The 16832-nt window shown below is 42.9% G+C and overlaps 1 protein-coding gene across 1 annotated transcript in view; it reads left to right on the forward strand.

Annotated features, from left to right (window-relative positions):
- SLC27A1 (solute carrier family 27 member 1) overlaps positions 1 to 16832 on the forward strand; it is a 216011-nt gene that overhangs the window by 165663 nt on the left and 33516 nt on the right. The window contains exon 10 of the mRNA XM_085654270.1: positions 4719 to 4883. Within this exon, the coding sequence (XP_085510396.1) occupies positions 4719 to 4883 (165 nt within the window). The remainder of the gene's footprint in view (positions 1 to 4718; positions 4884 to 16832) is intronic.

Raw genomic sequence — 16832 nt, forward strand, 5'->3', positions numbered from 1 at the left:
AAAGCAATAAAGCCCAACACAGAACAGGGAGTAAAAAGGAAAATAATAACGCAAGAAAGGATATCATTTGAGTTTCTTCCTGAAGGAGAAGGTGGTAAGAGATGTGCTTTGGGTCCGATGGCTGCTCATTCCACAATCTGGGGGCAAGTACTGAAAAGGCATTCCCTCCCACAGATAGCTTTATTAACTCAGGGAATGGCAAATAAAGAATATAGGTGGTGCTGAGGTATGTATTCACTTAGCTTGGCTTAAGGTTAGTTTATGATCTGTAAAGCTATTTATGTGGCAGAGATATTACTTGAAAAAATATCTTGTTTTTTTGACACACACAAAGAAGCTTCTGCAATAATGACTTAGCTGAAGCAAAGTGAGATGGTCAAGAGACAGCCCTGGTAGCTTGAATGTGGACCGTCTGTAGTCTATTGATTTGGTTCTTAGCTATACCTATGTAAAGGTCATTGCTGTAATCCAGGCTAGCACCAATACTGGCAACTCAAGCAGTCTTCCTGCAGTCATCAGAAAGCAAAGATGAAATAGTCAGAATATATGCAGAAAAAAGGAACAAAAAGAGAACACAGAATAGACTTGAATCTTATTCGCACAATAGAAAGTTCTGGGGACCTTTCTTTTGAGATTTTCATTATCACACATTCGCAGACAGTAGTCTTATTCTGCATGTGTCAACCACAGTCTTCCAATGTGGACTCTCTGGAGGCTTGTGCTTAATTTGTGAAAAAATAAGTGCCGGGGCTCTCATCAAGAGGCAACTTGCCCCAGACCGTTGCTCCTATTAGCGCCGCCTATTACAGAACCAACTACTAACCAAGAGGGGAGAGGATGTGGCGTAATGGCCAGAACTGCCGACTTTGGAGCTAGAGAACCAGGTTCGTGTCTTGGCGTAGGCTCAACATCCTGTGATTCTGAGCAAATCACAAAATCTCTCCATGTCTACCAAAAAAGAATGTGTGCTCATGAAAAGCGCTCCAATACCTTTGGGTCGGGTTTGCGCTATAAGCGCCGGTGTTGACAATTAAGTGCTGGTGCCAGCACCGGAAACCACCGGCTCAAATTAAGCACTGAGATTTACTGGTGGTGAGAGAACTTTGTAGTGATAATGCATTTAATAGTGTTAACTGCTAGCCTACGGCTGTTAATATGAAATGGGCATTGACCGGGCTTTTCAAAGGAGGTTGTCTGTCCCAGTGGAAGAGCTCAAGTTCTGTAGGGTGTAGCCGTGCGCACCACTACTTGCGGTGCTCGAATCGAGAAGTACAGATGCCCTCTGAATCCACTTTTCTCATTTTTGTCTTCTTTTAACTTGATTCAACTTGTAGAGGGTTAGCCTTACTGTGTTTTCAGCTGATCCTTTACCACAGTACAACTCAGAGACACTCTGGACCCTTACCCTTGTAGGTGCTACCCCAACTGTCTTTAACCTCTGCCTCCCCGTCCTGATGAAGACCCACATATTCACGGCATCGTTGAGTCTAAAAGCCAGCTGATATTCATTCTGATGAACACTTTTAACTGCAGATTCCTCACCATGTGAATAATCTCACGGAAACGTGAAGGCAATATTCCTGTGCACTGGTTTGTGGCGTCATGTGGCCCAGTACCAATGTCGCTTCATTCCGGAAGTGACGAGCAGAGCAACATGTAATTGTCACACATGCGCGCTGACGTTATTTGCTTTCATTTTAGACTTCTTTTTGCCTGGAAATGTTTCTGTGTAGGGACCAGAGCAGCCTCCTCTGACCGCCCATATACTTAGTATCTGTCTTGCAGTCAGAACATGTTTTTATACTCACATGTTGATCACCTGTGTTATTGTTTCACACATTGATCCCTGTATTGAGTACTGAGGCCCCACCTCATCTAACCAGTCTAGCACCTGTTGACCAATTTGTTCCATGCAGATTATGTACTAAACATATGCTCTGAAATGTTTTGCCACCCAGACTACTTTCATCGTGTAAATTTAGACTATATCTTGCAGGGTGATGTTGAGTCCATTGTCCAGCCGCGGCCCGTGCAGGTAAGAGCGGCGGGGCCGGGTGAGGGTGGATTTAAAATGGACGATGACGAGGGAAAATTGAATCAATATTTAATTTCCCCTTGTCATCATCCGTCGAAATACACCCCCCCACCAACGGAGGAGCCGTCCCTGCGGTGTGGTACGCTCCATGCCTCAGCTGCCGCAGGGATCATCTTCTGAGAAATGCTGTGCTTCCTCTTTCGAGCCACCGCACTCCCTTCCCAGTGTGGGGTGACACCAGTGAGCGGGGTCTGAGCTATGACATGCTGGTTTATCTAGTGTGTGTGATCCTAGTACTCTTCTATGTATGCATAAGTGTTTGCTCTGCAGCACGTGTGCAGTGTATTAACTGTGCCTGGCTGCAAGCCCACTGCTCCCCACAAACTTTACTGTACCACACACACCCTGCGGCTAAAGGGCCCTTTGTGCACATGCACACCATGTGTGCACCAAGGCAGATGAGTTGGAGTGACTTTGCAGTTGGTGCACTGAGACAAACATCATCCATGAAGAGCAGAGGCTAGAAACTGCTGCAGAGCTGTTCGTGTGAAATCGGAGAGTGAATGAGTGTCTGCAAGCACTAACGTGTTTAATGGAAGGGGGCTGAGACTGTTGATGTAACTGTTGCTTGGTGACAACACTAAAGACAACCTGTTCTGCACATTATATGGTGGCATTTGTGCAGGGGGAAAGGTGGGACAAGGTGGGCACCACCAGTCACTTGGCAAGAGTTCTCGAAAGGGATAAATGGCCAGCATAAGTCATCGGTGTCCCATCCATTCCCTGGACCGCCTCATTAGAGACCGCAAACGGTCAAGGCGCACAAGTGGAGGAGGAGGACTCCGCTTTGCAATGATTGTTCCAGCGTTGTTTACGGAGAAAGCTGTATTCTATTGTTAAAATAAGTACAAAGCGTGCTTTCCGCTGTGGCCTCAAAACAAACATGAGGGGACTCTTACAGGCCTTGTAGTGGAAAAGCAAAACATCCTAAATACCAACAGCAGTTTCCCACCCCCCACAGACTAGCAGCCTCATCATACCGGAAGCACTCTCACAACCCTCACACAGCCCCAGTCACATTATTTCAGAAGGATTCTTCAACCCCTCACATAGTGCCTGTCCAGCACTAACTGCAAAACAGTCCCGCACCCATCAGAGTAGCAGTCACTCACTACCAGCCACGCTGTCACACTGGCAGACTTGCAGTCTGACATGACTGTCTGCACTCTCAGACTAGCAGTTTATACCACTGACAGCATGCTCAAACCTCCACGTACTGCTGCAAGCTTTTTTCACACCTGTGACAAACTAGCAGCAAAAAAAGAGATCTGGTAGTTGAGTGTGTGGACTGATGGACGAGTCACTGGATGGATGGAAGAATCCAGGCATTTTTTAATAAGCCAGTGCTTGTTTTGTTATTTGCTTGTGCTAAGCTTGAAGTGTGCTCCTATGTTTTGACTGTACCGCTTTCAAGGACGTGCTGTGAACTGTGATGTTATTGGCAGTGACGTAACAAAGCTTGAGGGCCCCCCCCCCTGCAAGGTACATGGAGGGGCCCCGTTCTGGATTTATTCAGGAGCTCTCGTGCCAAAGTACAGTGCTAAGGGGGCCCCCGTACCACAGGGGCTGCAGGGGCCTGTGTTACGCCACTGGTTATTGGTTGACCAGCACTGTTACCAGTGCTTAATTTGAGCCAGTGGTTTCCGGTGCTCAGCACCAGAGCTTATCATGAGCCCCAGTTAAGGACTCATTCATCTACGGGAGATTAAGTGATTTGCCCAGAATCACAGGATGTTGAGCCGTGCGACACGAACCTGGTTCCTCAACTCCGAAGTCGGCAGCTCTGGCCATTATGCCACACCCTCGCCCCACTTTCATGGTTAGTTGTTGGTTCTGTTTTAGGCGGTACTGATAGGAGAAATGGGATGATGCACGCTACCGCCAGACGAGTGCCCGGGCACTTATTTTTTATTTTTTTTACAAATTAACCACTGACTGTTACATTATGTCTTATGTTTTTAGGGGAGAAACATGGAGAGGTACAGGAGATAACTTTAAAAAAAAGGGAAAAGCAAGCATTATGTATGAGAGAGGTGAAATGCGCAAGAGGAAGCGATGCAAATACATAATGAAGAGAGCTGATGGAAGGTGGTTATGAAAAACGTGGAAAGTGAGGAAGGAAGAGGCAAAAGTCGGGGACCTTAACTTAGAGAATCAAGAAGAGAATGGGTGCGTCTAGTTAAAAATGTCACATTTCATGTTAGCATTCTGTCTGTTCCTGGGAGCTTTGTTACCAAGGTACACGTAAATGCAGAAATCTGCCAGCATCACACAGTGCGGCTAAGGGAGAGCCAATGTTGGAACCCAGGTTACCTTGATCCAAAGTTAAAAACTTTGCAGTTTTTCTCACCCAGCTGGATTATCTTGTCTAAGAGAACTAAAGTGGTAAATGGGAAGAAGATGAGGAGAGATGAGCGGTGGAGGGCAAAGTAGAGAAAGCAGAGAAATAGAGTGTATGTAGAGAGGATGGCTTAAGTGCAGATATGGTGGGACAGATAGAAAACTAGCAAGGAAGCATAGAAAGATATCATGTACAGTGTGTGTAGTATGCTTTAATAACTCTGTTGTTTGTAGTGTGTTCTCACAATTTAGTTTTTTGTGTTACGTTTCCTTGCTCTCTCAGGTGACGTGCTGGTGATGGACGAGCTCGGCTACATGTACTTCAAAGATCGAAGCGGCGATACCTTCCGGTGGCGAGGCGAGAACGTGTCCACGACGGAAGTGGAGGGGACACTTAGCCATATTCTCAACCAGACGGATGTTGCTGTGTATGGAGTGGAGGTGCCAGGTAACTGGGAAGAATGTCTGGAGGGCTCTGTGGGGGTTTCTGATCTAGACCCTGAACAGTAGAGAAGTGCAAAATTCACCAAAAATCTCTGGTTCTGTCATGAGGTCTGCAACAGCTTCCTTGCCATAAAAAGAAGCCTGGTTGTTTTTGTGTATGTGTATGTATATATATGCATGTGTGTGTGAATGTATATATATGTATATGTGTGTGTGTGTGTATATATATATATATATATATATATATATATATATATATATATATATATATATTCACTGAAAAAACCATAGGTTTCACACACGTTATAGTTAGGAATTAGCATTTAAAAAACCTTGCAAATTCAGTGAAAAAACCATAGGTTTCACACATGCTATAGTTAGCTGGAGATTTTACTCATAAAAAACCAATGAAATTCCCCCGTTATAGTTAGTGCTGGCAACTATAACTCACGCGACCGCAATCCTCTGCTGATGCTAATACTGTATTTCGACACTTATTTGCCCATGTCTTCTTCCATTAAATTTTAGCTATACATATATTACAAATATTTTTTTTTCATAAAGACACATATGTCATCAGCAGAGGATTGCGGTCGCGTGAGTTATAGTTGCCTGCACTAACTATAACGGGGGAATTTCATTGGTTTTTTATGAGTAAAATCTCCAGCTAACTATAGCATGCGTGAAACCTATGGTTTTTTCACTGAATTTGCAAGGTTTTTTAAATGCTAATTCCTAACTATAACGTGTGTGAAACCTATGGTTTTTTCAGTGAATTTGTACGGTTTTTTTAAATGCTAAGTTACTTTACGCCGTTCGTGGCGTGCGCGCCCACTTAACGCAGTTCGTTCCGTGCGCGCACCGTGCGCGCACAGTGAGCACGCGGTGCGCTTCGCGCACCGCGCGCCCACTTTACGCAGTTAGTGCCGTGCACGCACGGTGGGCACGTGGTGCGCTACGCGCACCGCGTGCCCACGTTACGCTTGATGGGCCATGGACGCACGATGCGCTTCGCGCACCGTCCGCACATGGAGGACATATTATGCGCTTCGTTGTGAAAGGTAATATTTTAAATGTTCCTAATATACTATATGCAATGCCAAAAAGGTGCCCTTCGGGCACCTTTTGCACACGGGGTGGGGAAAGTGTGGATAGTTTAAAAAAAATATATATATTTTTACCGTACGCATACGGTAAGCATAATCGACGTTTTTTCGAAAAAAAATAAAATTGAATTTTTTGCATTGGGGGTTCTTTTGGGACACCTTAATCAAGGCTAGGTGGTTAGGAGCTGTATAAACAGACCCTTTACATGTTTTTTGCCTTTGTTTTTCCTCCCCCCCCTCAGAATGCGAGAGAGAAAATGGCGGCCGCCACTTCCTGGTTTCGACCGATTCGAATGTTTACTAAGATCAAACAGCCAATCAGAATCGCGCTCGCGCACGGCACCGTACGCGTTCGGTAAGCTTACCGTAAGCGCACGGTAAGCGCACCGTAAGCTGGCTCAGATATATATATTGATTTAAATGCTATTTTCTCAGGATCTACTGAACAGATTTACACCAGACCTACAAAAGGCACTTCCTTGACCTGTAGACTACCTCTCTGCCAAATTTCAAGTAACTCTGTTCGGCCGTTCGGGCTGTAGCTGTGTCTAAAGGTCCTATGGAAAAATGCATGGGAAAAACGCGTTTTGGGACCCCCCTTTTTTCTCAGCCCCCGCTTGACGAATCCCCCTGAGACTTTCAGGGTAGGAGCGGAGCGTAGCGCCCCACCTATTTTGAAAATTTCGCGAGGATTCGTCGACCGGCGCCAAAGTTATTCCAAATAGAATGTTGCGGATTTCCTATGGAAACAGGGTCCTAACTATAACTACCTACTGGCGACCGCCAGTAGGTAATATATATATATATATATATATATATATATATATATATATATATATATATATATATATATATATATATATATATATATATATACATATATATACATATATATATATACACTCTCTTTTTAACTGCCAGAGCAGTCCCCTTGCCTACGACGTTGATGCCGTCTGTGGCAGCAGCAGCCACTTCGTTTATAATCTGTTTTCTTGCTCCACGAATGATTCCATGTAAGCAAGAAAACAGATTATATTCACTGAAAAAAACAGGTTTCAGGGCTGTTATAGTTAGCTGGACATTTCACTCGTACAAAACCATTGAAATTCCTCCGTTATAGTTAGTTCTGCTATCTATAACTCGCGCACCCGCAATCCACTGCTGATGATGTCACATATTACATCATTCATGACATGGTCAGTGACATCACTCATGACATCACTGATGACATCTCAAATGACATCATCCATGTGACAATCAGATACACCTCATCATACACTAGTATAACCTTTCATCACTCACTGTAAAATACAGAGTACCATATTTGAATCCATTGACACACCAATACAAGTTTCTAAACACACACTCAGTGATTCCTAGATCTACACACACATCTAATCACTTACCTATAGATTCACTCATACATGCTGTCAATGATCAATAGAACACTATCAAATATACTTATACACCTATATCGATATTGCACACCAGCACACATCCTATTCACTTATGCAGTCATCCTACTCACTTATGCACTCAATGGATCATACTTACATTTACTCAGCTACACACTTATACAAACACCACTTCATTTATTCCTATAGATAGTAACTCATACTTAGTGTGTTATAAAATCACTATTACAAGTATACAGTTATCTATACAGTCACTCATACAATCGCTGAGTCTTATGTATACTTATTTATATACAACAACTGTCACATACACTGCCTTTTATTTTTCTAGTTTGTTGGACATGTACCATTGAGAGATATATTTGCTCATCCTCACACCCATAAAGATATTCACTCACTCAAACAACTGTTATAACATGCAGTCTTAACCTCATATACCTGCTGAATCAACTATTCACACATCTTTGGACAGTCACACATCCCCCACCGAACCACGCACACATTCACTCTCCCATACAAATACTCAGTTAACTAATCAATAACTAATATAGACTTTCACGTAGCTAGTAACCAACTGGTGCAGCAGTTTACACAACTGACAAAGTGATACAGATATTCACACAGTTTAGTCACTATCCAATATATTTCGTGAGATACTATAAATTAGTCAATCACACTGCTACTAAATCCTCCATCCAGATATTTATATATCCACTCCTTCTTCAATGCAGATTGCTATATATCTAATACATATTTAAATAACGAACCAAACCACATTCACTGGATGATGTCATCAGTGATGTCATCATATATGTCACTGACCATGTCATGAATGATGTAATATGTGACATCATCAGCAGTGGATTGCGGGCGAGCGAGTTATAGTTAGCAGAACTAACTATAACAGAGGAATTTCAATGGTTTTGTACGAGTGAAATGTCCAGCTAACTATAACAGCCCTGAAACCTATGTTTTTTTTAGTGAATTTCTAAGGTTTTTTAAAAGCTAATTTCTAACTATAACATGTCTGAAACCTATGGTTTTTTTCAGTAAATATATATATATATATTCACAGAAAAAAACATAGGTTTCAGGGGTGTTATAGTTAGCTGGCCATTTTACTCGTACAAAACCATAGAAATTCCTCCGTTATAGGTAGTTCTGCTAACTATAAAGCGCGCGCCCTCAATGCACTGCTGATGATGTCACATATTGCATCATTCATGACACGGTCACTGACATCACTGATGACATCTCAAATGACATCACTGATGACATCATCCAGTGAATGTGGTTTAGTTTGAAATTTAAATATGTATTATATATATATATACCAATCTGTATTGAAGATTGAGTGGATATATAACTGTCTGGATGGAGGATTTAGTAGCTGTCTGACTGTCTTTTTAAGTGAGTAATTAAAAGTGTCTCACTTAATACATGGATTAGTAACTAAACTATGTGAATGTGTGCAGCACTGTCTCTGTTGTATAACATGCTGCATCAGTTGGTCACTAACTACATGTGTGTATATTAGTTATTGATTAGTTGGGTGAGTATTTGTATGGGACACTGAGTTTGTGTGTGGTTGGATGGGGTGTGTGTAACTCTATGCATAGATGTGTGAATGGTTGATTGACTAGGTGTAGAGGTTTAAGAGTGCATGTGGAAACAGTTGTTTGGGTGACTGAGTGTATTTATTTGTGTGTTGGTGAGCAAATATATATTTTAGTTGTACATCTTCAACAAAGTAAAAAAATAATAGTCATTGTATGTGAGAGTTGGTGTATATAAATAAGTATGTCTAAGTCAGTGATCGTGAGTAACTATATGAATGAGTGTATAATTGTAATGGTGCTTTTTTAACATATTAACTATGAGTTACTATGTGTCTGAATAAATGAGGTGTTGTTGGATAATTGTGTAAGTGAGTTAATGTAAGTGCGATTAATTTTTTTCATGAATGAGTAGGATGACTGCATAACTGACTAAGATGACTGCTGATGTGTCAATGTCTATATATGTGTATAAGTGCATTTGATAGTGTTCTATTAATTAATGACTGCAGGTATAAATGATTCTGTTGTTGGATGGGTAGTTGTGTGTGTAGACTTAGGGATCAGTGAGTGGGTATGTAGTAACTGGTATTGGTGTGTCAATAGTTTCAAATATGGTACTCTGTATTTTACAGTGAGTGATGAAAGGTTATACTAGTGTATGATGAGGTGTATCAGATTTTCACGTGGATGATGTCATCAGTGATGTCATCAGTGATGTCACTGACCATGCCATGAATGATGCAATATGTGACATCATCCACAGTGCATTGCAGGTGCGCGAGTTATAGTTAGCAGAACTAACTATAACGGAGGAATTTCTATAGTTTTGTACGAGTGAAATGGCCAGCTAACTATAACACCCCTGAAACCTATGTTTTTTTTCTGTGAATTTCAAAGGTTTTTCTAAATGCTAATTTCTAACTATAACATCTCTGAAACCTATGGTTTTTTTCAGTGAATTTCAAAGGTTTTTTCAAATGCTAATTTTGTACTGATTTTCTACAGTTTTTTAACTGTTTATTTATAAAAATTTTATTCATTAAATGACATTATATATTTTTCAGAAAATTTCATTTTTTTTAAATTACAATTACAATTGAAATATTGATACATTTTCATGTTTTCATTTTAAATTTTAATATATTTATATTATTATAATTTTTTTTTAATTCCTATTGAGTCGCGCACTCAAAGCGTACACATCACGGTGGGTGCGCGCGTTCTAGCCGCCATTTAAGAAAAGTCATGAAGGATCCGCGTATGGTGTGCGACGGCTGCGTGTTTTTCTGTTACATCATATACATTCAATATCACGTGATGTGCGCGATTGGTATGCGACCAGTCCGCGACTCCTGCTCCCGGGCATTCGCAACATATATACGTGCTGGGGCGCGCTGGGTGTGCGACTCCCGCAAAAAAATGTTATGTTCCAAAATGATATGTATGTGTCTTTAATATACATATTAGGGCAAGAGATTATGTAAGATATTCATAACAATAATATATTTATACTTATAATAAACTTATATTATTTTTAAATATATTTTCGCTAAGTCTGGTGGGTGCATCGTGAGTGCAGCAAACCAGGTCAGCAGAGCTGCTGTAGAGCCAGAGAACCAGGTCAGCAGAGCTGCTCTAGAGCCTAAGAACTTGGTCAGCAGAGCTGCTCTAGAGCCAGAGACCCAGGTAAGCAGAGCTGCTTTAGAGGGACAGAACCAGGTCAGCAGAGCTGCTTTAGAGCCAGAGAACGAGGCCAGCAGAGCTGCTTTAGAGCCAGAGAACCAGGTCAGCAGAGCTGCTTTAGAGCCAGAGAACCAGGTCAGCAGAGCTGCTCTAGAGCCAGAGAACCAAGTCAGCAGAGCTGCTTTAGAGCCATAGAACCAGGTCAGCAGAGCTGCTTTAGAGCCATAGAACCAGGTCAGCAGAGCTGCTTTAGAGCCAGAGAACCAGGTCAGCAGAGCTGCTCTAGAGCCTAAGAACCAGGTCAGCAGAGCAGCGGTAGAGCCAGAGAACCAGGTCAGCAGAGCTGCTTTAGAGCCAGAGAACCAGGTTAGCAGAGCTGTTGTAGAGCGAGAGAACCAGATCAGCAGAGCTGCTCTGTAGCCTATTAACTAGGTCAGCAGAGCTGCTCTAGAGCCAGAGAACCAGGTCAGCAGACCTGCTGTAGAGCCAGAGAAACCAGGTCAGCAGAGCTGCTTTAGAGAGAGAGAACCAGGCCAGCAGAGCTGCTTTAGAGCCAGAGAACCAGGTCAGCAGAGCTGCTTTAGCTGACACTGACTCTGACACTGACTGACACTATTTGACTGACACTGACTGACTGACAATGATTGACTGACTGACTGACCCTGATTGACTGACACTGACTGACTGACACTGACAGACTACTCTCTACTACCCTACTACTCACTCTCTACTACTCACTCTACTACTCTCTCTACTACTCACTCTCTACTTCTCTCTACTATTCACTCTCTACTACTCACTCTCTACTCTCTACTACTCACTCTACTACTCTCTGCTACTCTCTACCACTCACTCTCTACTACTCTACTACTCACTCTCTACTACTCTCTCTCTCTACTACTCACTCTCGACTACTCTCTACTACTCACTCTCTACTATTTACTCGCTACTCACTCTCTACTACTCACTCTCTACTACTCTCTCTCTACTACTCTCTACTACTAGTCTCTACTATTCACTCTCTACTACTCACTCTCTGCTACTCACTCTCTACTACTCTACTACTCTCTACTACTCTCTCTACTACTCACACTCTACTATGCTCTCCTACTCTTTACCACTCACTCTCTACTACTCTACTACTCACTCTCTACTACTCTCTACTACTCTCTCTACTACTCACTCTCTACTACTCTCTACTACTCACTCTACTACTCTCGCTCTACTACTCTCGCTCTACTATTCACTCTCTACTACTCGCTCCCTACTACTCGCTCCCTACTACTCACGCTCCACTACTTACTCTCTACTACTCACTCTCTACTACTCACTCTCTACTACTCTACTACTCTCTACTACTCTCTCTACTACTCACACTCTACTATGCTCTCCTACTCTTTACCACTCACTCTCTACTACTCTACTACTCACTCTCTACTACTCTCTCTCTACTACTCACTCTGTACTACTCACTCTCCACTACTCACTCTCCACTACTCACTCTCCACTACTCACTCTCCACTACTCACTCTCCACTACTCACTCTCCACTACTCACTCTCCACTACTCGCTCTCCACTACTCGCTCTCCACTACTCGCTCTCCACTACTCGCTCTCTACTACTCACTCTACTACTCTCTACTACTCACTCTCTACTACTCACTCTCCACTACTCACTCTCCACTACTCACTCTCCACTACTCACTCTCCACTACTCGCTCTCCACTACTCGCTCTCCACTACTCGCTCTCCACTACTCGCTCTCCACTACTCGCTCTCTACTACTCGCTCTCTACTACTCTCTACTACTTACTCTACTACTCACTCTCTACTACTCTACTACTCTCTCTTACACTCTCTACTTCTCACGCTCTACTACTCTCTCTACTACTCACTCTCTACTACTCTCTACTACTCACTCTCTACTACTTGCTCTCTACTACTCACTCTTTACTTCTCTACTACTCCTCTCTCTACTACTCACTCTCTGCTACTCACTCTCTACTACTCTCTACTACTCCCTCTCTGCTACTCTCTACTACTCACTCTCTGCTACTCTCTCTCCTAATCTCTACTACTCAGACCCCCCCAGGATATTGCGGCATGTGTGGAAATGTGGATTTTCCTGATCAGTTATGTCCCCTATCTTGGACCCCAACGGTTCTATATGCATGTTACAAGTACATGTATGTTCCCTCCAGTTCCAGTTTCTAAGACGCAAACATATGTGTGTCTACCGTCAACATGTTCTCTGTCAGATCCGCCATCTATGGGCTGGATATTCGATTCCTAAGCATGAAAGGCCACCGACTTTATATGGCTAAATTACTCCATTTTTTCAGTTCAGGCAAGTAGGCCCGATTCTGTCCTCAAGCCTTTCCCTGCTCTCTGTCTCTGACAGCTTCAGCTTGAGCTCGCATCTGTATCCATGAACTTTGTCCTACTCCCTGTGCAGCTAACGGTGCCTGCCTCGGCTAGTTTTCGCCTGCCTGCCAAGAAGCTGTATTTCACCTTCGAATTATCTATTTTGCTCTTCAGCCGATGCATTCCTGTCTAGTGATTTAAGTAAACATTTCCTCTGCTCACAAGCAAGGGACTCAGCCTTTCCGTCTTCCTGCAAGTGATTCATAGCCCTGCTGCCATGGAAAGTTTTCTGCCCCTCGCATCTCATATAGACACTTAGACGCTTGTACACGCACACACAGTTAGTATAGAATAGATTCTGTCCGAGAGTCCTTCCTTGTGGATAACATAGTTCTCTAAACATAGGATGTTAGATATGATTTGGGATTAGGTTGACTTGACCCCTCAGACTTTTCGTCTCCATATGTAGAGTTAATGTCAAGTCCCCTTCACCCCCTAGTTGCACGTCAATTACACGTCATACTGCTGCGCGCGCATCTATGCCAAGTATTATCTTATAGATCCACCTATGTCTGATAATCCTAACCAATCATGTTTCCTTTATTCCTTATTACGCCTAGTTTCGATCACGTACCTGTCATATCACTTTTCTTATCAAATGTTACGCCTTCTACATTCGTTTCATTGTAATGTGCTTATTATAAAAATACATGTCTGTCAATAAAGTATTGTACTTCACTTCCTGAACCCTCGTGGTGACGGAACCTGAAGGCCGTGACTCGAGTCGGCCATTTTGAATGGAATAAAGCCCATTTAGAAAACCTCTTATACCACGGATTCTGCCTCTTGTTATTTTGAGCTATTTTACTTTATTTTAAGATTACGTATGAAATTCAGTCCGGTATTTTATTTACCACATAATGGCGCCCGAACAGGGACACTTTCTCATCTCACGCGCCGGCGGTGCGTTGCAGGCCCGGTCTCCTGCCACAGCTGGACGGACCATAAACGCGTACCAGCAGGATTTCCTGTAAGCTCCTTCCGGTCAAGCGGAGGCGACTGAGGCTGCGATCAACCCAGACGAGGCGGTGAGAAGTGCGAAGTATCCCGACCAGAGCCTAGCTGAGAGAGCAAGATCCGAGGTATACAGAGGCCCACCAGGTTTTCAAAATCCCGATGTCCAGAGGGTCCGATGTCCGCAGTCATCAAGTCCTGTCCATTCTCTGAGGCCTTCCGTTTCAAGGAGCTACTCGGTGAGTACCATCGCCGGGGAGGCGTGTTGACGCGCACATAGGTTGTGCCGGTCAAGACGGATTTGGGTACACAAATCCGGTCTGCACTGTTTAGCAGTGTATATGTACTGTTTAGCAGTATATCAAGTATTCCGAAGTATTCAGTTATTGTCAAGAATTCAGCGTGGTGATTAGTTAGGCAGACTATCATCATTGTCGGTCATTGTTAAAATGTTTAATGTTTAATGTTTAAAGTATTCAGAAATGTCTTGCATATTGTGGTATGAATGATTGTTCATTGTTCACTGTTCATTATTGTGTTTTTTTCGTATTAAGTAAGTTCAAGAGTAAGTATCAGATCAGTTGGCAATATGCCGCTCTTCTCGAAGTTAAGACAGATTACTACCAGAAAAGGGGTGTTTGAAGAAGCAGTTCCTATTCCTCCTAGGGACACTCCAGGACATTTTATGTACCATAAGCATGGCTTAGATGCCATATTGTTTCTTGATCTATGGGTAGATTATACCAAAGGATTACCGGAAAGTCAAAGGTGGCCCGCAGCGGGAACCTGGGATGCAGAGTGCATCATGAAAGTGGAGGAAGAGTTATGGAAAAGAAAGGTCAGACAGTCACAGAAAGACGCTGTTGAGTTATGGCGTAAAGAATCTCATAGACGAACAGAAAAAGCACGTAGACAAGAAGAGAGGAGTAAAGAAAGTTCAAATAAAGTTCAAGAAAATCTATTAATTGAGGAAGGTATCCGAGTGAAATCAGAACAAATAAATAGACAAAGAAATGCTCTTATGAATGGTATGTATCCCCTTCTAGCCGAAGGACTACCTAAGGCTGCTCCAGAGATGCCAAAAGACTTGCCACCCCCATTATTTCCAATTAAGGTACATCCAAAAGGGCATCCCAGAACCGCAGAAGATGTTTTTCTCTCCTCATATCTACACGACGCAGCTCCCGAGTATGCTAACGCCGCACCACATAGACCGTCTGGCGGAAGGGTTCAACGTCAGGATCAGGTATCTGTTCCCGTGCAACAGCAAGTCCCGACACAAGCTTCGGCAAGCACATCTGTTTCTGCATCTGTCTCCGCAGTCGACTCTACAGAGGTATCGACACCAATAGTTGCTGTGTCACGTTCAACGAACCCATTCACACCCGACGCCCCAGAGGGGGCCACGGGAGGTGCTAGCAGTACCTTTACACCACCTAGAATAAATAAACTTGTCTTTCAAGAGTCAGCACATTCACGTACACCAAAATTCGTAAGTGAACGTACGCTTAAGGAACTCCTTGTTAATTGTAGATATGACCCGGTGGTTGGTAAAGAGGACGAAATGGTCCTGGCATCATTACGTATCAGGCGAGCCGCAGAGTATTTAGCAAGGTTACCAGGAATGACTACGCATCTAGATAACATATATCATTTTGTTCAAACAGGACGAGATCCAGGATGTATTAACAGAGCTATGGAATTCCAGAAAGTAGAAATACAGGGGGAACTGTTACGTTTCCTCATAAACTGTGTAATCAGAAATCAAGATCGTCCGGGGGTAGACCCGAATGCAATGCTTATTCTTACAAGATGGAGTCAGAATATATCAGAAGGGAGACACGATAAACAAAATTGTATAATAGCCATGTGCCGAAAAATCCGTAAAGAAATAGAGCGCATTCATGAAGAAAGATTGGGAACAGACGAGTTTGAGCAAGATGAAGTGTCCGAATCAGGGAATTCCGCAAGACAGTCAGAGACCATAGCTTATGTAGGCAGAGGAAGATCCTGTGAAAATACTAGATGTTTTTCTGATCCAATACACTCTGTATGCCCAAATAATAGCAGAACGTATCCGACGCCTGTAATAAATCTGAAGTCTCCTGAACATTCGTTTCAAGCCGCAGATAAAATACTACGAGAACGAAGGGGTTACCACCTCCTCGATTCCATGGATGAGCAAGAATTAGCCAGATCAGCCGTTCACTGGATTGACAGTCCTGAACAATACGGTGATGAGACCGTAGCACACACATTTTTTAATCTCAGTACAGACGAACAACGTTTAGCTGGAATCTATATGATTCAGCAACTCCTTATATTATATAAAAGCCAACATGCTGACCCTGGTCCTTTACCTGATATATTAACGGAACTGCTCACGAACAGATGGAGAGGTTCTAGTAACAAGCTAATTAAAGAGATATTAGTGTCACGTAAGCAGTATGTCCTTTTTGTAAGTCCGGATTCTCTCTCGCTGCCCCGCAGAGAAAGAGCGCCGTACTATATGGATAGACAAAATCCTTTACGAGAAGTGCACCCAATAAAAGGCGAAGACAATGAGTTTCACCGTGTATTTGTTTACACACCCATATCAAAAATGGAATTATTAGAAATGAAGAAAGTAGTACCTAGTCATGACAAAGACCCAGCGGGTTTCCACCGAGAAATTAAAGACATGTTACTGATGGGAGAGTACACCTTTCCTGATATTATGACGATATTAAAGGTGCTTTTGCCTGCTGGCATTTATGAAAAACTGAAAGAAAAAGAGTGGGAAGTGGGGGACCAAAAGATAGACTGGACAGCA

The sequence above is a fragment of the Triturus cristatus genome, chromosome 4_1 (assembly GCF_964204655.1).
Source record: "Triturus cristatus chromosome 4_1, aTriCri1.1, whole genome shotgun sequence".
Taxonomy (NCBI): domain Eukaryota; kingdom Metazoa; phylum Chordata; class Amphibia; order Caudata; family Salamandridae; genus Triturus; species Triturus cristatus.